This window comes from Bombina bombina, chromosome 6 (assembly GCF_027579735.1).
Source record: "Bombina bombina isolate aBomBom1 chromosome 6, aBomBom1.pri, whole genome shotgun sequence".
In the NCBI taxonomy this organism is placed as follows: domain Eukaryota; kingdom Metazoa; phylum Chordata; class Amphibia; order Anura; family Bombinatoridae; genus Bombina; species Bombina bombina.
This window is the reverse complement of record NC_069504.1, coordinates 570,396,966-570,419,553: the sequence shown is the minus strand read 5'-3', so window position 1 is coordinate 570,419,553 and position 22,588 is coordinate 570,396,966. Positions and strand designations below refer to the sequence as shown.

Here is a 22,588-nt window from a genome sequence, read left to right as displayed (position 1 = left end):
CAGATCATTATTTGCAACCGTGAATTTAGAAAAAAAAATTGATTACACAGCCGTGACACTTATTTATGCTCAGGCCTTTTTAATACGAGGGTCCCGGAGCCTCAACCGAAACAACAGCATGAAAGAGGAGATATGTCATCCTTTTGAATAAAAGATTACAGGAAAGGCATTGATTTTAGAAACCCACAGATCATTATTTGCAACCGTGAAATTAGAAAAAAACATTGATTACACAGCCGTGACACATATTTATGCTCAGGCCTTTTTAATACGAGGGTCCCGGAGCCTCAACCGAAACAACAGCATGAAAGAGGAGATATGTCATCCTTTTGAATAAAAGATTACAGGAAAAGCATTGATTTTAGAAACCCACAGATCATTATTTGCAACCGTGAAATTAGACAAAAACATTGATTAGACAGCCGTGACACTTATTTATGCTCAGGCCTTTTTAATACGAGGGTCCCGGAGCCTCAACCGAAACAACAGCATGAAAGAGGAGATATGTCATCCTTTTGAATAAAAGATTACAGGAAAGGCATTGATTTTAAAATCCCACAGATCATTATTTGCAACCGTGAATTTAGAAAAAAACATTGATTACACAGCCGTGACACTTATTTATGCTCAGGCCTTTTTAATACGAGGGTCCCGGAGGCTCAACCGAAACAACAGCATGAAAGAGGAGATATGTCATCCTTTTGAATAAAAGATTACAGGAAAGGCATTGTTTTTAGAAACCCACAGATCATTATTTGCAACCGTGAAATTAGAAAAAAACATTGATTACACACCCGTGACACTTATTTATGCTCCGGCCTTTTTAATACGAGGGTCCCGGAGCCTCAACCGAAACAACAGCATGAAAGAGGAGATATGTCATACTTTTGAATAAAAGATTACAGGAAAGGCATTGCTTTTAGAAACCCACAGATCATTATTTGCAACCGTGAAATTAGAAAAAAACATTGATTACACAGCCGTGACACTTATTTATGCTCAGGCCTTTGTAATACGAGGGTCCCGGAGCCTCAACCGAAACAACAGCATGAAAGAGGAGATATGTCATCCTTTTGAATAAAAGATTACAGGAAAGGCATTGATTTTAGAAACCCACAGATCATTATTTGCAACCGTGAATTTAGAAAAAAACATTGATTACACAGCCGTGACACTTATTTATGCTCAGGCCTTTTTAATACGAGGGTCCCGGAGCCTCAACCGAAACAACAGCATGAAAGAGGAGATATGTCATCCTTTTGAATAAAAGATTACAGGAAAGGCATTGATTTTAGAAACCCACAGATCATTATTTGCATCCGTGAATTTAGAAAAAAACATTGATTACACAGCCATGACACTTATTTATGCTCAGGCCTTTTTAATACGAGGGTCCCGGAGGCTCAACCGAAACAACAGCATGAAAGAGGAGATATGTCATCCTTTTGAATAAAAGATTACAGGAAAGGCATTGATTTTAGAAACCCACAGATCATTATTTGCAACCGTGAAATTAGAAAAAAAAATTGATTACACACCCGTGACACTTATTTATGCTCATGCCTTTTTAATACGAGCGTCCCGGAGCCTCAACCGAAACAACAGCATGAAAGAGGAGATATGTCATACTTTTGAATAAAAGATTACAGGAAAGGCATTGATTTTAGAAACCCACAGATCATTATTTGCAACCGTGAAATTAGAAAAAAAAATTGATTACACACCCGTGACACTTATTTATGCTCAGGCCTTTTTAATATGATGGTCCCGGAGCCTCAACCGAAACAACAGCATGAAAGAGGAGATATGTCATACTTTTGAATAAAAGATTACAGGAAAGGCATTGATTTTAGAAACCCACAGATCATTTATATGACCTGTGTAATAGAAAAAAACATTCATTAGACACCGGTTACACTTATTTATCCTCAGGCCTTGTTAATACGAGGGTCCCGGAGCCGCAACTGAAACAACAGCATGAAAGAGGACATATGTCAATCTTTTTGAATTATAGATTACAGGAAAGGCATTGATTTTAGAAACACTGAGATAATTACTTGCAACCGGGAAATCAAAAAAAAAATTGAACAGACACCCAGTACACTTTATTATCCATAGGCCTTTTCAGCAGAGGCTCCAGGACCCTCAACAAAAACAAGAGCAGGGAGCTGGGCATAGGAGTACAATGGAGTGTGACAATAATAATCTGAAGGTGAAGATTGCATAGTTGTGGCATTTTAATTTTGTTATCGTGGGAACTTAGTACTTGCAATGACCTTGCTCTGGTGAATCCATATCGCAAATGTGTTATTTAAGGCACTGTTTGTCTATTTTTTTGAATATCAGCATTTGGTAAATGAAGCTCAACTTAGGCTGGTGAGAAACAACCTTTCTTCTGGCTGTTTGCAAATGTTGTGGCTCTGGACAAACATGTGAATAAGGGGCCATCAGCCATATTCTGCACGCAACCCCTTTGATGATTGACGATAAACATGTGTCACCTGCAAGCAGAGCCCATTACTTCTGTCTAAATCATCTTCCTGCTATGGACAGCCCACTGTTTCCCACAGCAAGTCCGAAGCTTGAACTACAAGATTGTCTTGAGTATGGTAGGAAACCAAAGTTTATTTGATTCTGTACTATCACCACAAAAACTGAACTTCTTGAAGCAACGAAAATGCCATCAATTTCATGTGCTTATGGATGACAAGGACGTCCTGCCCTGTGGTGCACAGAGATGGAGAGGATTTTTGCCCTCCCTGTACACTACCCAGATGTCTACAACATCACCAGAAACACAAGACAGCCACTTTTGTGAAGTTCCTGGAGTGTTCCGGTAGCCATCTCTTTGCGCCCCAAAAGGAATTCTTTATTGTTGTTTTTGTATACATCCGACAATAGATTCGGAGACTGTGGTGACGCACATGTTAGTTACTGTTATTCCAGCTGTGGCAATATCAATTGGCATTAAAAAGGTAAGATTTGGGTGGGCGGAGCCTATACCTGTTGCGGTAGGACGTGTGTTTGAGGAGCTCCAGGTCTTACAATTTACTTAGGAGTAATTTTTCAACCTTAATTTAATTTTCTTTTTGGGATTCATACTCACACTTTCTGGGGCTATCCAAGAGGAGCCTGGTAAAAGCACTAGTAGTCACCCCTTATATCAACGGGTACCGAGACCTGTTTTTTGCCTTTCCAATATTGCGCCGTACCCCAAACTAATCATGAATGGAAAAAAAAAACCTTAAAATTTGGACTAGTGACGCACATTTTATGCACGCTGTGGCAATTGCAATTTGCAATAAAAATAATCTGCTAACAACAACCACTACCTACGACCACACCTAACTCCTGAAGTCATGCTTCAGTTATTAAGTCAAGTTAAATTAATTTTTTTTTTATTTATTATGCGCAGCAGAGGCTCCAGGACCCTCGACAAAACCAGCAGCAGGAAAGAGGACATATGGCATCCTTTGGAAAAAATGATTATAGGAAAGGCATTGATTTCAGAAACACAGAGATCATTAGTTGCAAACGGTAAATCGAAAAAAACATTGATTAGACACCCAGTACACTTATTTTTCATTAGGCCTTTTTAATAAGAGGCTCCCGGAGCCTCAACCGAAACAACAGCATCAAAAAGTACATATGGCATCCTTGTGAATAATAGATTACTGGAAAGGTATTGATTTTAGAAACCCGTGGATAATTTTTTGCAAACGTGGAATCTAAAAAAACATAGATTATACACCCAGTACACTTCTTTATCCTTAGGCCTTTTTAGCAGAGGCTCCAGGACCCTCCACAAAACCAGCAGCTTGAAAGAGGACATATGGCATCCTTTAGAAAATTAGATTACAGGAAAGGCATTGATTTTAGAAACACAGAGATCATTAGTTGCAACCGTGAAATCACAAAAAACTTCGATTATACACCAAGTACACTTATTTATCCTTAGGCCTTTTTAGCAGAGGCTCCAGGACCCTCCACAAAACCAGCAGCATGAAAGAGGACATATGGCATCCTTTAGAAAATTAGATTACAGGAAAGCATTGATTTTAGAAACACAGAGATCATTAGTTGCAACCGTGAAATCACAAAAAACTTCGATTACACACCAAGTACACTTATTTATCCTTAGGCCTTTTTAGCAGAGGCTCCAGGACCCTCCACAAAACCAGCAGCATGAAAGAGGACATATGGCATACTTTAGAAAATTAGATTACAGGAAAGGCATTGATTTTAGAAACACAGAGATCATTAGTTGCAACCGTGAAATCTAAAAAAACATAGATTATACACCCAGTACACTTATTTATCCTTATGCCTTTTTAGAAGAGTGTCCCGGAGCCTCAACAGAAAGAACAGCATGAAAGAGGACATATGGCATCCTTTTGAAAAATAGATTACAGGAAAGGCATTGATTTTAGAAATACAGAAAAAAATTGTTACAAACGGGAAATCTAAAAAAACATTGAATAGACACCCAGTACACTTCTTTATCCTTCAGCCTTTTTAGCAGAGGCTCCAGGACACTCAACAAAACCAGCAGTAGGAAAGAGGACATATGGCATCCTTTGTGAAAAAAAGATTATAGGAAAGGCATTGATTTTAGAAACCCGGGGATAATTTGTTGCAACCGTGAATTTGAATAAAAAAAATGGTTGGATGGACACCCAGTACAATTCTTTCTCCCTAGGCCTTTTTATAAGAGGGTCCAGGACCCTCAAACAAAACACCAGCAGGAAAGGGGACATATGGCATACTTTTTAACAATAGAGTAAGAGTACAGGAAAGGCATTGATTTTAGAAACCCATAGATAATTTTTTGCAAATGTAAATTTGAATAAAAAAAATGATTCGATGGACACCCAGTACACCACTTTCTACTTAGGCCTTTTTATAAGAGGGTCCTGGACCCTCAAAAAAAACACCAGCAGGAAAGAGGACATATGGCATACTTTTGAAAATTAGATTACAGGAAAGGCATTGATTTTAGAAACACAGAGATCAGTTATATGACCCGGGAAATAGAAAAAAAACATTGATTGGACACCAAGTACACTTCTTTATCCTTAGGCCTTTTTAAAAGAGTGTCCCGGAGCCTCAACAGAAAGAACAGCATGAAATAGGACATATGGCATCCTTTTGAAAAATAGATTACAGGAAAGGCATTGATTTTTGAAAGACAGAAAAAATAAGTTACAACTGGGAAATCTAAAAAAACATTGAATAGACACCCAGTACACTTCTTTATCCTTCGTCCTTTTTAGCAGAGGCTCCAGGACACTCAACAAAACCAGCAGTAGGAAAGAGGACATATGGCATCCTTTGTGAAAAAAAGATTATAGGAAAGGCATTGATTTTAGAAACCCGGGGATAATTTGTTGCAAACGTGAATTTTTATTAAAAAAAATGATTGGATGGACACCAGGTACAATATATAAAAGGGTCCTGGACCCTCAAAAAAAAACACCAGCAGGAAAGAGGACATATGGCATCCTTTTGAACAATAGAGTACAGGTACAGCATTGATTTTACAAACCCAGAGATCATTTTGTTCAAATGTTAAATAGAAAAATAAAAATGAGTGGCCAACCAGTACACCTCTTTCTCCTTAGGCCTTTTTATAAGATGGTCCTGGACACTCAAAAAAAAACACCAGCAGGAAAGAGGACGTATGGCATCCTTTTGAACAATAGAGTACAGGTACTGCATTGATTTTACAAAACCAGAGATAATTTTGGTCAAATGAGAAATAGAAAATAAAAATGAGTGGACACCCAGTACACCTCTTTCACCTTAGGCCTTTTTATAAGAGTGTCCAGGACCCTCAAACAAAATACCAGCAGGAAAGAGAACATATGGCATACTTTGGAACAATAGAGTACTGGTACGGCATTGATTTGTGAAACCCACAGATAATTGTTTGTAAAAGTGAAATAGCACCAAAAACCATGCTTGGACTCCCACTCCAGGTCGTTCTCCTTCAGCTTTTTTATAAGAGGGTCCAGCACCCTCAACAGAAACAACTGCAGGAAACACCACCACATATGCCATCCTTTTGCACATGCGAGTACAGGTATGGCATCCATTTTAGAAACCCAAAGATAATTGAGAGGAACCAGGAACATTTTTTTAAAAACTGGATGGGGCAACCATTACTACAGGTCGTTCTCCTTCAACCTTTTTATATCATGGGCCACGACCCGCAACAGGCACAACAGCATGAAACAAAACATATGCCACCCTTTTGCACAATAGAGTACAGGTATGTCATAGATGGAACACGGAGATAATTTAGAGCAACCAAGAGACGGATAAAGATGCTTGGTCGGTCCTACTCTTTCAAATTTGTTGCATGTTGCGTTCAATTGAATGGTCCACCGGATATGAGTGGTGTGTAAAGTTGTACAATTCGTAACAGTTTAATCACTAGTGTTATGTGCCTTATTTTTTTTATTTGAGTTTTGTACCCACAGAGATGCAGCAGAGGCCAGAAAAATTAGGAATGTACAAATGACTGAAACATTGGGGTATTGTTGGAGCAACTGCTGTAGCAGCGGCCAGAAAAATCGATGTTTGTAAAACATTTATAAAGTGCCCTAAAAGCTTGTGGCTTGAACACTAGTTGTTGGCGGATAATCAAGCAAGTCCTCCGTCTTTATAACCAAAAAAAAAAGGCCAGCCTGTGTACCAGTTGTAGCCCAAGGCAGCTCATATCATCATCAGTAGTTTTTTATTCAAATGTATCGCCCAATGTCAGTCCCTTCGGGATCCAGCCCTCATTCATTTTTATAAAAGTGAGATAGTCAAGGCTTTTTTGACCTAGGCGACTTCTCTTCTCAGTGACAAAACCTCCTGCTGCACTAAAAGTCCTTTCGGACAGGACACTTGAAGCGTGGCAGGCCAGTAGTTCCATTGCAAATTGGGATAGCTCAGGCCACAAGTCCAGCCTGCACACCCAGTAGTCAAGGGGTCCATCGCTCCTGAGAGTGTCGAGATCCACAGTTAAAGCTAGATAGTCTGCTACCTGTCGGTTGAGTCTTTCTCTAAGGCTGGATCCCAAAAGGCTCTGATGGTGCATGGGAGTTAAAAAGGTACGCATGTCCTCCATCAACAAGACGTCAGGAAAGCGCCCGGTCCTTGCCGCCGTGGTCGTGGGAGGAGGAGGATTAATTTCATCTCTTCCCCTGTTACATTCCCGTAGTGCTGTGACATCACCCTTATACGCTGTGTAAAGCATAGTTTTTAATGTATTATGAAAATGCTCCATCCTTTCCGACTTGCGGGAATTTGGTAACATTTCAGGCACTTTATGCTTATACCGGGGGTTGAGGAGCGTGGACACCCAGTACAGGTCGTTCTCCTTCAGCTTTTTTATACGAGGGTCCCTCAACAGGCACGACAGCATGAAAGAACCCATTTGAACAAGGTTGGATGCTGAGCTAATCATGTCACGTTCCTCCTCCTCACTGATCTCACTGATGGTATCTTCTTCCCCCCAGCCACGTACAACACCACGGGTACCAGAGAGGTGACAACAACGAGCACCCTGGGATGCCTGTTGTGCTCGGTCTTCCTCCTCCTCCTCCTCCTCAAAGCCACATTCCTCCTCTGACTCCTCTTCCTCACAATCCTCTTCCTGCGTTGCCGCGGGTCCAGCAAGCGATGCTGATTCGGCTGTTTGTGGGGGTGATGGACACCACAACTCTTCCTCTTCCTCTTCACGCTCATCTACTGCCTGATCCAGCACTCTTCGCAGGGCACGCTCCAGGAAGAAAACAAATGGTATGATGTCGCTGATGGTGCCTTCGGTGCAACTGCCAAGGTTTGTCACCTCCTCAAAAGGACGCATGAGCCTACAGGCATTGCGCATGAGCGTCCAGTAATTTGGCAAAAATATCCCCAGTTCCCCAGAGGCTGTCCTAGCACCCCGGTCATACAAATACTCATTAACAGCTTTTTCTTGTTGGAGCAGGCGGTCAAACATTAGGAGTGTTGAATTCCACCGTGTCGGGCTGTCGCAAATAAAGCGCCTCACTGGCAGGTTGTTTCGACGCTGGATATCAGACAAGTGCGCCATGGCCGTGTAGGAACGCCTGAAATGGCCACACACCTTCCTGGCCTGCTTCAGGATGTCCTGTAAGCCTGGGTACTTATGGACAAATCGTTGTACAATCAGATTACACACATGTGCCATGCACGGCACATGTGTCAACTTGCCCAATTTCAATGCCGCCACCAAATTACTTCCATTGTCAGAAACAACCTTGCCAATCTCCAGTTGGTGCGGAGTCAGCCACTGATCCACCTGTGCGTTCAGGGCGGTCAGGAGTGCTGGTGCGGTGTGACTCTCCGCTTTCAGGCAAGTCAACCCCAAGACGGCGTGACACTGCCGTACCCGGGATGTAACATAGTACCTGGGGAGCTGGGGGGTGCCATAGATGTGGAGCAAGACGCAGAAGTTGAAGAGGACTCAGCCGAGGAAGAGGTTATGGAAGAGGATGGAGTAGGAGGAGTAGAGGAGGTAGCAGCAGGCCTGCCTGCAAGTCGTGGCGGTGTCACAACTCTTCTGCAGAGCCACGCATTCCATGCTTGTCAGAAGTCAGCAGGTTTACCCAATGCGCAGTGTAGGTGATATACCTGCCCTGACCATGCTTTGCAGACCAGCTATCCGTGGTCATATGGACCCTTGCCCCAACGCTGTGTGCCAGACATGCCATAACTTCCTTTAGTACAACAGAGTACAGGTTTGGGATTGCCTTTTGTGAAAAGAAATTTCTGCCAGGTACCTTCCACTGCGGTGTCCCAATAGATACAAATTTTTTGAAAGCATCAGACTCCACCAGCTTGTATGGTAAAAGCTGGCGGGCTAAGAGTTCAGACAAGCCAGCTGTCAGACGCCGGGCAAGGGGGTGACTTTGAGAAATTGGCTTCTTATGCTCAAACATGTCCTTGACAGACACCTGACTGTGGGCAGATGACCAGGAACTGCTACGTAAGAGAGACTGAGTGGAGGATGGTTGAGAGGGGGCAAGGAGGACAGCACTGGTTGATGTGGCTGAAGATGCTGGAGCAGGAGGAGGAGGGCGGCTTTCACTTTGTGTGCTGCTTCTACTCATGTGTTCTTCCCATCGGCCTTTGTGATGGGAGACCATGTGCCTTCGCAAAGCAGTTGTACCTAGGTGGCTGTTGGACTTCCCACGACTCAGTTTCTTTTGGCACAGGTTGCAAATGGCATCGCTGTTGTCAGAGGCAGACACACAAAAAAAATGCCACACTGCTGAGCTCTGCGATGACGGCATTCTGGTGGTGGCAACAGCATGCGTTGATGGGCGTCGGCGGGCTGTCTGGCTGACCCCTGGTGACGATGCATGCTGTCTGACTGTGCCACTAGCTCCTTGAGACGACCTCCCCGTGCTTCCAAATCGTCTCCTCCTCCTCCTCCTCTCTGTCTCCCCATCTGAACTTTCCCCCTCTTCTTCTTCTCTTCTAGCAGGCACCCACGTGACATCCACCGACACATCATCATCAACTGCTTCACTTGTATCTGAAACATCAAGAAAGGAAGCAGCACCGGGTACAACATCACCATCATCATCACACCGTACCTCCATGTCGGTAATGCTGCCTGACTGAGACTGATCACTATTATCTACATCCTCTGTCAATGATGGTTGCGCATCACTCATTTCTTCAAAATGATGTGTCAATAACCCCTGTGACAGATCAAGTGAAGCGGCTGTGGTGCTACTGTTGGTGGTGGCGACAGGCGGCGGAGTGTCACTGGTCACTTGAGACCTGCCCAAAGCACAGCTGGACTTAGATGGTGCGTCAAGGTTAGGAGGACTAGCAGCGGAAGCTGAAGAAGATTGGGTTTCCTGTGTTAGCCATTCAACTAGGTCCTCCTCAGAAGTTTTTGCATCCCCCCTGGCACCCGGCGTCTGAACAATGTGCATATTTGTAGGGTCTAAAGGAATCACAGCACCATGACCACGACCACGGAACCTGCGGGGTGGCCTGCCTCTGCCTGTCATTTTTTTTTTAAATGGACACTAACAATACTATTACACCAATTGAGTGGTGGCACTGTGAAAGTGGGCACAGTATACACTGTGAGACTGACAACAACAAAAAAGACAGATGTTTTAAAAATCACAAATTGTTAATTTTTTGAAATATTACTAGTACTGTGGCAACACATATGATTGTTTGGCACTATTTGGCAAATGAGCCTGTCTGGCACACACGCTGGGAGAAAGGAAACTGCAATTCAATGGCACTAGGAGACTGAAGAATCACAGTCAAAACAGTTATGATTAACAAAAATTCCAATCCTGTTACAATAAATATGAGTGGTGGCACTAATTGGCTAGTTGGGACTGGCACACAGGCAAGCAGGCAGGAGGAAAATGCAATTCAAGGGCACTAGTAGACTGCAGATTGACAGTCAAAACAGTGTTGATTGACAAATTTTGCAATACTGTTAAAAGAAATATGATTGCTAGCACTAATTGGATAGTTGGGCCTGGCACACAGGCTGGCAGGCAGTAGAAAAGTGCAATTCAATGGCACAAGCAAAATGAGGACTAAGATCAACCATCAAGATTTTTTTTATTTTAATTAGTAACTATACTGTGACAACAATTAGGATTGGTGTAAATAGTTGGCAAGACGGCCTGGCACAAAAGGATGGCAGGCAGGAGGGAGATGCAATTCAAGGACACTAGGAGACTGATTAATGACAGTCAAAACAGTGATGATTGACAATTTTTGCAATACTGTTAAAAGAAATATGATTGCTGACAACAATTGGCTAGGTGGGCCTGGCTCACAGCAGGCTGCAAGGCAGGAGGAAAGTGTTATTCAATGGCACCAGCAAACTGACGATTCAAATCACAGCAACTATTACCAAATATTTTAATATTTAATTATTAGAATACTGTCACAACAAATATGATTGGTGTAAATATTTTTTAAGTAGGCCTGGCACACAGGCTTGGAAGGCTGTAGAAAAGTGCAATTCAAAGGCACAAGCAAACTGAGTATTAAGATCATCAACAATAAAGATTTTTTTAATTTTAATTAGTAACTATACTGTGACAAAAAATTTGGATTGGTGTAAATAGTTGGCAAGACGGCCTGGCACAAAAGGATGGCAGGCAGGAGGGAGATGCAATTAAAGGAAACTAGGAGACTGATTACTGACAGTCTAAACAGTGATGATTGACAATTTTTGCAATACTGTTAACAGAAATATGATTGCTGACAACAATTGGCTAGGTGGGCCTGGCTCACAGCAGGCTGCAAGGCAGGAGGAAAGTGCTATTCAATGGCACCAGCAAACTGACGATTCAAATCACAGCAACTATTACCAAAATTTTTAATTTTTAATTATTAGAATACTGTCACAACAAATATGATTGGTGTAAATATTTTTTAAGTAGGCCTGGCACACAGGCTTGGAAGGCTGTAGAAAAGTGCAATTCAAAGGCACGAGCAAACTGAGGGTTAAGATCATCAACAATAAAGATTTTTTTAATTGTAATTAGTAACTATACTGTGACAAAAAATTTGGATTGGTGTAAATAGTTGGCAAGACGGCCTGGCACAAAAGGATGGCAGGCAGGAGGGAGATGCAATTCAAGGAAACTAGGAGACTGATTACTGACAGTCTAAACAGTGATGATTGACAATTTTTGAAATACTGTTAACAGAAATATGATTGCTGACAACAATTGGCTAGGTAGGCCTGGCTCACAGCAGGCTGCAAGGCAGGAGGAAAGTGCTATTCAATGGCACCAGCAAACTGACGATTCAAATCACAGCAACTATTACCAAAAATTTTAATTTTTAATAATTAGAATACTGTCACAACAAATATGATTGGTGTTAATATTTTTTAAGTAGGCCTGGCACACAGGCTTGGAAGGCTGTAGAAAAGTGCAATTCAAAGGCACGAGCAAACTGAGGGTTAAGATCATCAACAATAAAGATTTTTTTAATTTTAATTAGTAACTATACTGTGACAAAAAATTAGGATTGGTGTAAATAGTTGGCAAGACGGCCTGGCACAAAAGGATGGCAGGCAGGAGGGAGATGCAATTCAAGGACACTAGGAGACTGATTACTGACAGTCTAAACAGTGATGATTGACAATTTTTGAAATACTGTTAACAGAAATATGATTGCTGACAACAATTGGCTAGGTGGGGGCCTGGCTCACAGCAGGCTGCAAGGCAGGAGGAAAGTGCTATTCAATGGCACCAGCAAACTGAGGATTCAAATCACAGCAACTATTACCAAAAATTTTAATTTTTAATTATTAGAATACTGTCACAACAAATATGATTGGTGTAAATATTTTTTAAGTAGGCCTGGCACACAGGCTTGGAAGGCTGTAGAAAAGTGCAATTCAAAGGCACGAGCAAACTGAGGGTTAAGATCAAGCAGGAGGTAAATGAAATTCAATGGCCCTAAGAGACTGAATATTTGCAGTCCAAAAAATTATGTTTTTTTATTTTTTTATTACTGTTACAAGAATTGTGATTGGTGCCACTAATTGGCTACTTGGGCCTGGCAGACAGGCTGGCAGATATGAGTCGTGGATGGTAGGTAGGGCAGTAATTTAACACAGTATGCTGTGTAAGTGACAAAAACACAGGACTGATAGAAAATTAAGTTACATTACACTAGCAAAATATTTTAAAATTTTAGATTTTAATATTAAAATTATGTTAAGAAGTGCAATGCACATATGACTCTATGAGTGGTCGCACTGGCTGGCTGCTACGTAGGGCAGCAATTATAACAACAGTATGCTGTGTAAGTCAGATAGACAGTTAGACACAGGCCTGATAGAAAATACAATTAGATTACACTAGCATAATGATTTAAAGACTTTTTTTTGGAAATTTTAAGAAAAAGGTTAAGCAAATACATATGAGTTGTGGCTGATAGCCTTGGAAGGGCAGCTATTAAAAACAGTAGGCTATGTATGTCGGATACACACACGCCTGATAGAAAATACTATTAGATTACACTAGAAAAATGATTGAAATTATTTTTTGGGGGGTGGGGAAATTAAAAAAAGGTTAAACACATATGAGTCGTGGCTCATAGACTAGGGAGGGCAGCAAGTAAACACAGTAGGCTCTCTATGTCAGCAAAACACACAGGCCGGATAGAAAATTAGATTTGATTACACTAGCAAACAAATTTAAACTTTTTTTTTTTTTATATATATTAAAATTAAGGTGAAAGAAAAATAGATATGAGTGCTGGGTGGCTGCCTGGCACATACCAATTAACCAAAAGACTGAAAAAAAAGAGGTATATTAATGCTGAGTGAGCCTGACAGACACAGGCATGATAGTAAATGTAATTAGATTACACTAGAAAAATATTTTTTGTGTTTTTTTTTTAAATTAAAAATAATGTTATAAACGGATATTAACACTGCTGGCTGCTGGCTGGCACAGAGCAATGAACCAGAGTATATGCTGTGTGACACTGGCCTGATAGAAAATGAAAAAAAATTACACTAGAAAAATAATTATATTTTTGGGTTAGTTAAATTTAAACTAATGTTGTTAGGGAGATATCAGTGGTGGCAGTAGTCACAGCATATGCTGTGAGCCTTAAACACACAGCTGAAAGCCAGGCAAATGCTAATAAAAAAAAAAAAAAGAAATAAAAAAAAAAAACGGCACGAAATATAGCCCTAAAAAGGGCTTTTTGGGGTGCTGTGCTTGCAGCAGAGATGAGTGGAGTCCTTCTGGACTGTAAATACACTAGCCTAGCTATGTTTTTCCTATGAATGTCAGGAGCAAAAACATAACACGTCCTATCATTAAAAAAGCAAGGTCGTTATGAGTCTAAAATGGCGGATTCCGAGTAGCTGGGAGTGTCTGTGAGGGAGTGTCTGATGTTGATTGGCTCTAATGTGTCAGGCGGCTGTGACATAAAGGGTCAAAGTTTCCACAATGATGACACATAGGGGCGGATAGAACATCGCCATGTGTTCGCCCACAAACGCGAACGCGAACAACCTATGTTCGATGTGAACCGTTCGCGGGCGAACAGTTCGGGACATCACTAGTTAACAGGTCCTAACGCTGCTTTTTTACGCCCTCTGGTATTACGAGTCTTGCAGGTATAGGTGTACTGCACACTTTTCTGGCCTTACCGCAAACCAACTTACGTAAATTTCGTAAAGTCTTTTTTCAATGGGACTTGCATAACGCCGGTATTACGAGTTTGTCCTGGGAGGTCAAAAAGTGAGTGGTACACCCTCTACCGCCAAGATTCCTAACGCATTTTAAAGTCAGTAGTTATGAGATTTACACTACAAAGCTGTAGCAAAAAACTCATAACTAAAGTGCTAAAAAGTACACTAACACCCATAAACTACTTATTAACCCTTAAACCGAGGGCCTCCAGCATCGCAAACACTAAAATAAAATTATTAACCCCTAATCTGCTGCTCCGGACATCGCCACCACTATAATAAACATATTATTAACATTAGAACACCTGGCAAAACATGTCGATGGGAGTGTGACTTTCTATTACACCAGAAGGAGACCAGAGAATTACCTGCGTACATTCAGTTCTAAAGTGCAGGAAAGACTTCAAGTAAGAACCTTCTAAGGAATAACTTGCGCAAGTATAAAAAAAAGACTACAGCTTGAGGTGTCTGCCCTTACGTTTACGGGCACAGAGGATCCATACGGGGACTCAGGTCATAGGGTAATTGACCTCCCGGAACTCCCGCAACCTGAGAGGCTGCCGGAAACATGGAGTAAGTAGATGCGGCAAGCGCTGGGGAATAAGGCAGAACGCTGCAAATAAGGTTAGCTGGATTTATCTTCAAATAAGGGTAAGAACATCTACACTAATAACCCTTACTTAAATTGAATATTCAGTGAACTGACTTATAATTACAAGCATTCCTGTTCATTTACAAACGTGAATACCGTTGTCATATTATATCTGCCACTAGCACTCCACTACACAGCTAATATTGCTGCATGTGGGATTATAACTTGACTGCATGATATATATCCCTAACGGCATCATTGCAAGGATTGACTTTTATCTGATACATCGTATAACCGCTCATATAATTACTGTAACAGTTTTTGTGGTTTAACCTTTGGTATACTTTAGAAAAGTCTTCACTCAGAAAACCCACTGTTTTTCTGTTGTTTTATGTGTGCTAATCAAAGTAATTTGAATTTATAAATCAGTGTTGCAACACTTAGGTATTTTATAATTTTTATTGTATATTTTACATGTCCATTTTATAGTACTAAGATTTGTGCTTCTCTATTAACAGGGTTACATTTGTAATAAATTGTTGTTTATTTTTGTTTTACACCTTGTCACTAGTTCTTTAGTGATTTCAACATTTACAAGACCATATGTTTTACACCTGTCGCTAATTATCTAATCTGATGTGATTTCAACATCTAAAAGTCTTTCTCTCTTAATACACACTAATATAATAGTAAGATATCACTTTATCCATAGTACTTTTAACCCCTAGTGCTATCTCTAGCGCCTCATTTCCACCTCCCCACCTTACACTAACACCTAACACTACACTACAATTAAATAACTTACCTAAATGAAATACAATTAAATAAATTAAATACAAATAGCTTAATAACAAAAACAAACAAACACTAAATTACAGAAAATAAAAAACAAATTACAAGATCTTTAAACTAATTACACCTAATCTAATAGCCCTATCAAAATAAATAAAGCCCCCCCAAATTAAAAAAAAACCCTAGCCTAAACTAAACTATCAATAGCTCTTAAAAGGGCCTTTTGCAGGGCATTGCCCCAAAGAAATCATCTCTTTAACCTGAAAAAGAAATACACACAACACCCCAACAGTAAAGCCCACCACCCACACAACCAACCCCCCAAATAAAACCCTAACTAAAAAAACATAAGCTCCCCATTGCCCTGAAAAGGACATTTGGATGGGCATTGCCCTTAAAATGGCATTTAGCTCTATTGCTCCCCAAAGCCCTAACCTAAAAATAAACCCCCCCAATACACCCTTAAAAAATCCTAACACTAACCCCCGAAGATTCACTTACCGGGAGAAGTCTTCATCCAAGCTGCAAGAGGTCTTCAATGGAGCCAGCAGAAGTGGTCCTCCAGATGGGCAGAAGTGGTCCTCCAGATGGGCAGAAGTCTTCATCCAGACGGCATCTTCTATCTTCATCCATCCGACGCGGAGTGGCTCCATCTTCAAGACATCCGGCATGGAGCATCCTCTTCAATCTACGTCTTCTTAATGAATAAAGGTACCTTTAAATGACGTCATCCAAGATGGCGTCCATTAGATTCCGATTGGCTGATAGAATTCTATCAGCCAATCGGAATTAAGGTTGAAAAAATCCTATTGGCTGATCCAATCAGCCAATAGGATTGAGCTTGCATTCTATTCGCTGATTGGAACAGCCAATAGAATGCAAGCTCAATTCTATTGGCTGATTGGATCAGCCAATAGGATTGAAGTTCAATCCTATTGGCTGATTGCATCAGCCAATAGGATTTTTTAAACCTAAATTCCGATTGGCTGAAAGAATTCTATCAGCCAATTGGAATCTAAGGGACGCCATCTTGGATGACATCATTTAAAGGTACCTTAATTCATCAAGAAGACGTCAATTGAAGAGGATGCTCCGCGCTGGATGTCTTGAAGATGGAGCCGCTCCGCGTCGGAAGGATGAAGATAGAAGATGCCGTCTGGGTGAAGACTTCTGCCCGTCTGGAGGACCACTTCTGCCCATCTGGAGGACCACTTCTGCTGGCTTCGTGAATCTTCGGGGGTTAGTGTTATGATTTTTTAAGGGTGTATTGGGTGGGTTTTATTTTTAGGTTAGGGCTTTGGGCAGCAATAGAGCTAAATGCCCTTTTAAGGGCAATGCCCATCCAAATGCCCTTTTTCAGGGCAATGGGGAGCTTAGGTTTTTTTAGTTAGGGTTTTATTTGGGGGGTTGGTTGTGTGGGTGGTGGGTTTTACTGTTGGGGGGTTGTTTGTATTTTCTTTTTCAGGTAAAAGAGCTGATTTCTTTGCGGCAATGCCCCACAAAAGGCCCTTTTAAGGGCTATTGATAGTTTAGTTTAGGCTAGGGTTTTTTTTTATTTTGGGGGGGCTTTTTTATTTTGATAGGGCGCTTAGATTAGGTGTAATTAGTTTAAAGTTCTTGCAATTTGTTTTTTATTTTCTGTAATTTAGTGTTTGTTTGTTTTTTTGTAATTTAGCTAATTTAATTTAATTTATTTAATTGTATTACATTTAGGTAAGTTATTTAATTGTAGTATAGTGTTAGGTGTTAGTGCTACTTAGGTTAGGTTTTATTTTACAGGTCAATTTGTATTTAGTTTAGCTAGGTAGTTATTAAATAGTAAATAACTATTTAGTAACTATTCTACCTAGTTAAAATAAATACAAACTTGCCTGTAAAATAAAAATAAACCCTAAGCTAGATACAATGTAACTATTAGTTATATTGTAGCTAGCTTGGGGTTCATTTTATAGGTAAGTATTTAGTTTTAAATAGGAATAATTTAGGTAATGATATGCATTTTATTTAGATTTATTTAAATTATATTTAAGTTAGGGGGTGTTAGGGTTAGGGTTAGACTTAGGTTTAGGGGTTAATAAATTTAGTATAGTTGTGGCGACGTTTGGGCCGGAAGATTAGGGGTTAAAAAGTATAATGCAGGTGGCGGCGATGTCCGAAGCGGCAGATTAGGGGTTAATAAATATAATGTAGGTAGCGGCAATGTCGGGGACGGCAGATTAGGGGTTAATAAGTGTAAGATTAGGGGTGTTTAGACTCGGGTTCATGTTAGGGTATTAGGTGTAAACATAAAATGTGCTTCCCCATAGGAGTCAATGAGGCTGCATTACTGAGTTGTACGCTGCTTTTTTGCAGGTGTTAGACTTTTTCTCAGCCGGCTCTCCCCATTGATGTCTATGGGGAAATCGTGCATGAGCACGTATAACCAGCTCACTTCTCACTTAAGCAGCGCTGGTATTGGAGTGCAGTGTGGAGGTCAATTTTGGTCTACTCTTGCAGTTTATTCTCACTTCTAGCCTGTTAACGCCGGGTTTATAAAAACCTGTAATACCAGTGCTGCGGGTAAGTGAGCAGTGAGAATAAACTGCAAGTTAGCAACGCACCCCTGTTAACGCAAAACTCGTAATCTAGGCGTTAGGTTTTATTTTTATTTCACAGGTAAGTTTGTATTTATTTTAACTAGGTAGTTAGTAAATAGTTATATTGAAGCTAGCTTAGGTTTTATTTTTATTTCACAGGTAAGTTTGTATTTATTTTTAAATAGGTAGTTTGTTAATAATTGTAACTTTAATTTAGGTCTATTTATTATGTTAAAGTTAGGGGTGTTAGGTTTAGGGGTTAATAGTTTAATTTAGGTTGTTGCGATGTGGGGGCCGTGCTTTAGGGGTAAATAGCTTTAGTTAGTGTTGGCGATGTTTGGGAATGACATTTTAGGGGTTAATAGGTTTAGGTTTAGTTAGTGTTGGCGATGTTTGGGAATGGCGGTTTAGGGGTTAATAGGTTTAGTTAGTGTTGGCGATGTTTGGGAATGACGGTTTAGGGGTTAATAGGTTTAGATAGTGTCGGGGATGTCGGGGAACTGTGGTTTAGGGGTTAATAGGTTTAGTTAGTGACGGCGATGTCGGGGAACTGCGGTTTAGGGATTAATAGGTTTAGTTAGTGTTGGCGTTGTCAGAAAACGGCGGTTCAGAGGTTAATAGCTTTATTTAGTGATTTAGTTGGTGTCAGCAATGTCGGGGAATGGCGGTTTAGGGGTTAATAGCTTTAGTAAGTGATTTAGTTAGTGTTGGCGATGTTGGGGAACAGCAGTTTAGATTAGAACAATGAAAAATTCAGAATATGAATAATGCATCCGAAAATTCGGAAACTGATTTATTCATTTTCGTAATTTTTCGTAATTTTAGTTATGGGGCCGATTCGGAAATTGCATTTGAATCTCTGAATAAGCCAAAATTCGTCCAAAAACGAAATACGGCTGAAACAAAACGCACATGTCTAATGAGATAACAAATATAATTCAGACAGTATGAAACAGTTTTAGATTATACAGTAATACATGATTTATTGGGTAGTCAAAAATGCATATACTTTTGTTAATTATTTAAAAACTTTCTTAGTAATTTATTCCTGAAAAATTGTGGGCTTATATTTTAGACTTCACAAGCCAATTATTGTTTAAGTAATTTAGAAGTTCATTTAATTCCTAACAAGACTCAGCAAGGATATATGAGAAAAAAGCTTTTAAAAGGGCATTACAAAAGCAATACAAACGTTACTATGTGTACTCCATTAACAAGTCCAGATTAAGCATTGGGGAAGGAATCCAGACCATTACAAATTGCATCAAAGTGTCAGTGTTTCCAGAGAATTTTCATACTCCATTATGTGCTTACAAGATTGTTAAACATCTTGTAATCACCAGCTGTTTCATTTTCCGGTAACTAATTCAACAGGCAGTACTTTGAAAAGATTTAACACTGCACTGTTTTGTCATAAAGTAATATAAATTGATTAAATTAATAATTTCAAAAAGGCCATTAGCTGGAGTAGTCAAGATGGTGCTGTGAAGGCAAAAAAAGTCTGAAGTTCATCAAAAGAGCTTTCCATATTATACACACCAGTGCCTTATACAGGGAATATGGTACTGTTCCTTAGTATGGGAGTGTCAGAATTTGTCCTGCACATAATACAAATATGTCTGAATATTTTTCATTACAATAAGCGCCCTAGTTTGCAATATCAATATGGTGTGAAGCTTTTTATAGGAAAACTTAGGTGTTTCCAGATATATTTTGGGATATCCCCTTAATAGCTAGAAAATCAGGCCACAGTTGATTTATTTCATAATCCTTTTGTTTCTGTTCAGACAGCAGATCTGTGAAATACTTCATGAATTCCAGTGCTCTTTGGAAGAATAAATGTGAGGCATGATTCTAATCTTCATGTATCCATAATCTCTAAAGAAAAAGTAGAAAGAAAGGGACATGAAACCCCAAACTTTTCTTTCTTGAGTCAGAACATACATTTTTTCCAATTTACTTCTATTATCAAATTTGCTTCGCTATCTTGATATACTATTTTGAAGTAGCAACAATGCAATACTGCTAAATAATTACATTGAGTGAACGAATGACAAGAGGCATGTATGTGCATCCACCAATCAGCAGCTAGCTCACAGTAGGCCATTGCTGCTCCTGAGCCTTCTAGCAAGCTTTTTAACAGAGTATGAAGAGTACGAAGAAAATAAGATAACAGAGGTAAATTAAAAAGTTGTTTTAAATGACATGCTCTATTTGAATTCTGGATATTTAATTTTGACTTTACCGTTCTTTTAAAATTAAATTAGATTTAGGTATGCATTAAAGTTGTGCGTATTCTTTAGAATACAGAACAAAACAGCATTCTTCATTTTTCAGATTTCTAAGCAAGATAACCCAGCATATATATAGTCATACAACTCAACACAGTGAATGCTAATTTATCTACTCACTGAAGCAATGTTTGAGTAGTTTTTACTCTACAATTAGTAGCTTTTCTACCTATCATTAAAATGAACCAATTCAGGATGGTATCTTCACTAAATGATCCATTTTAAATCTTACATAAAAAATTGGAAATACAATAAACCTCAACTGCGGTCCTCAAGTATCCCTAACAGGCCAGATTTTATAGCTGAACTAGAGCACAGGTGAAATAATCAGCTCATGGGTGAGAGCAGGTTAGTTACCATGGTTACTGATAGGCTGATTATTTCACCTGTGCTCTAGTTCAACTATAATGAAAACCTGGCCTGTTATGGGTTCTTGAGGACCGCGGTTGAGAAACACTGCAATAAACTAAACCTTGGAACTAATATTAACATAAGTTAAACCGCATTTAGAAATGGTTTATCTTGCACTCAGTGGACAAAATTAAGAAGGTTCATAAAACAATCTTGTGATTTGCAGACAAGTTTTACATGTTCCTCTTTTAGTGAACAAAACTAAGATGAATATTGTGTTCTAAAAAGCATGTCAAGTAGATAGTGATGTCAAACTTATGGAATAGTACAACTATAGTGAATGCAGATGTGTATGTGGTAGGTCTGTGTGTGCAGCTATGCTTATGCAAATTATTTATATTATTATCTTATTAGTGTGTTGTATTCATCATGGTTTTCCTTCTTCCCCTTTCAGACCTCATTCACAAAGTTGTTAATCTTAGCATTAATAAAGCATTTGCATTGCACAGAAATAAACTTTTTAAAGGGTCGGTAAGCACCTTCAGATTGTCATATAAAACACTTAAATAAGAATAGTAAAACAACTTTGTAATATACTTAATATTAGTTATTTTACTCCCTTATTCTGTAATGTAAGTCTGAAAATTGTGGATTTTCCCATTCTAAGAACTCAAAAAGCACATAGCAAGCTTTGCAAGCATAACCTTGCTACATATTTACCTCAAGTTGACTTCAGATAATAAGCTTACAGACTGCAAAACAATTCAGTAATGTGCGGTGCCGTCAGAGGCTGGTGAGGCACTGGCCTTGATACTCTCAAGAAACACATATATGAACCTATAGAGAATTATACTGAGCAGCACTAGTCAGCACTAATATTTGTGCATCTCTGACAGACACACAAACACAGATGCAGACACACATACAGACAGACTCACTCAAACGTATACAAATTTACAGATTCATACATACACACACAGAGGCCCATTTATCAAGCTCCGAATGGAGCTTATGGGCCTGTGTTTCTGGCGAGTCTTCAGACTCACAGAAACAGCGGTCTAAAGACCGCTGCTCCATAACCCTGTCCGCCTGCTCTGAGCAGGCGGACAGTAATCGCCACAATTCAACCCGATCGAGTATGAAAAGTACTTTTAAAAGGTTGACATATGTTTGGTTTTGTCCCCCCATTTTCCCCAACCAAGAGCACCTCTTCAAATATAGTGTACAAATGTTCCAATCTGTCAGGTGTACTTATGGATTTTGAAAATGCTGTACTCTATATGGTCTTGGTGGAACCATAAGCTGTGGTACTGATACCATTAGATCTGGTTAAATGCAGAATTTAGGCTTGTTTGTATGTATTTCAAAATTAAATCAGCTGTAGTGTAAACTGAACCATTTTAAGTTAACCTGTCTCATTTAAAACACTGATCAATCTTAGTCTGAGAGTATAACATTTTATGCAGATGTAAAAATCTTAGATAAAATGCCTCCTTGCATCTGGAAAGTCCTTGCATAAAGGGGCAGTAAACTGGAATGTAATTAATATATATATATTAATTAAAAAAAACTAATTACTGCCAAAAGGGCACCTACCATTTGTGTATTGAGGAGGAAACATTTCTGCGTAGCTTTAAATATAGAATTTCTACAGCATTGTCAAATAATCATAAATACACTGCTGCTAAATAAATGTGTTTTTATGGACCTGAGTACAATCGGGTTGATTGACAACCCCCTGCTGGTGGCCGAT

General features: G+C 39.6%; 1 protein-coding gene across 1 annotated transcript in view; it reads right to left on the bottom strand.

Moving 5' to 3' along the window:
* Positions 1–19,149: 19,149 nt before the first annotated feature.
* The window catches only part of LOC128663282 (uncharacterized), a 328,216-nt gene continuing 324,777 nt past the window's right edge, over positions 19,150–22,588 (bottom strand). Inside the window, exon 7 of the mRNA XM_053717537.1 lies at positions 19,150–20,071. Coding sequence (XP_053573512.1) covers positions 20,070–20,071 — 2 coding nt within the window. The 3' untranslated portion in view covers positions 19,150–20,069. The remainder of the gene's footprint in view (positions 20,072–22,588) is intronic.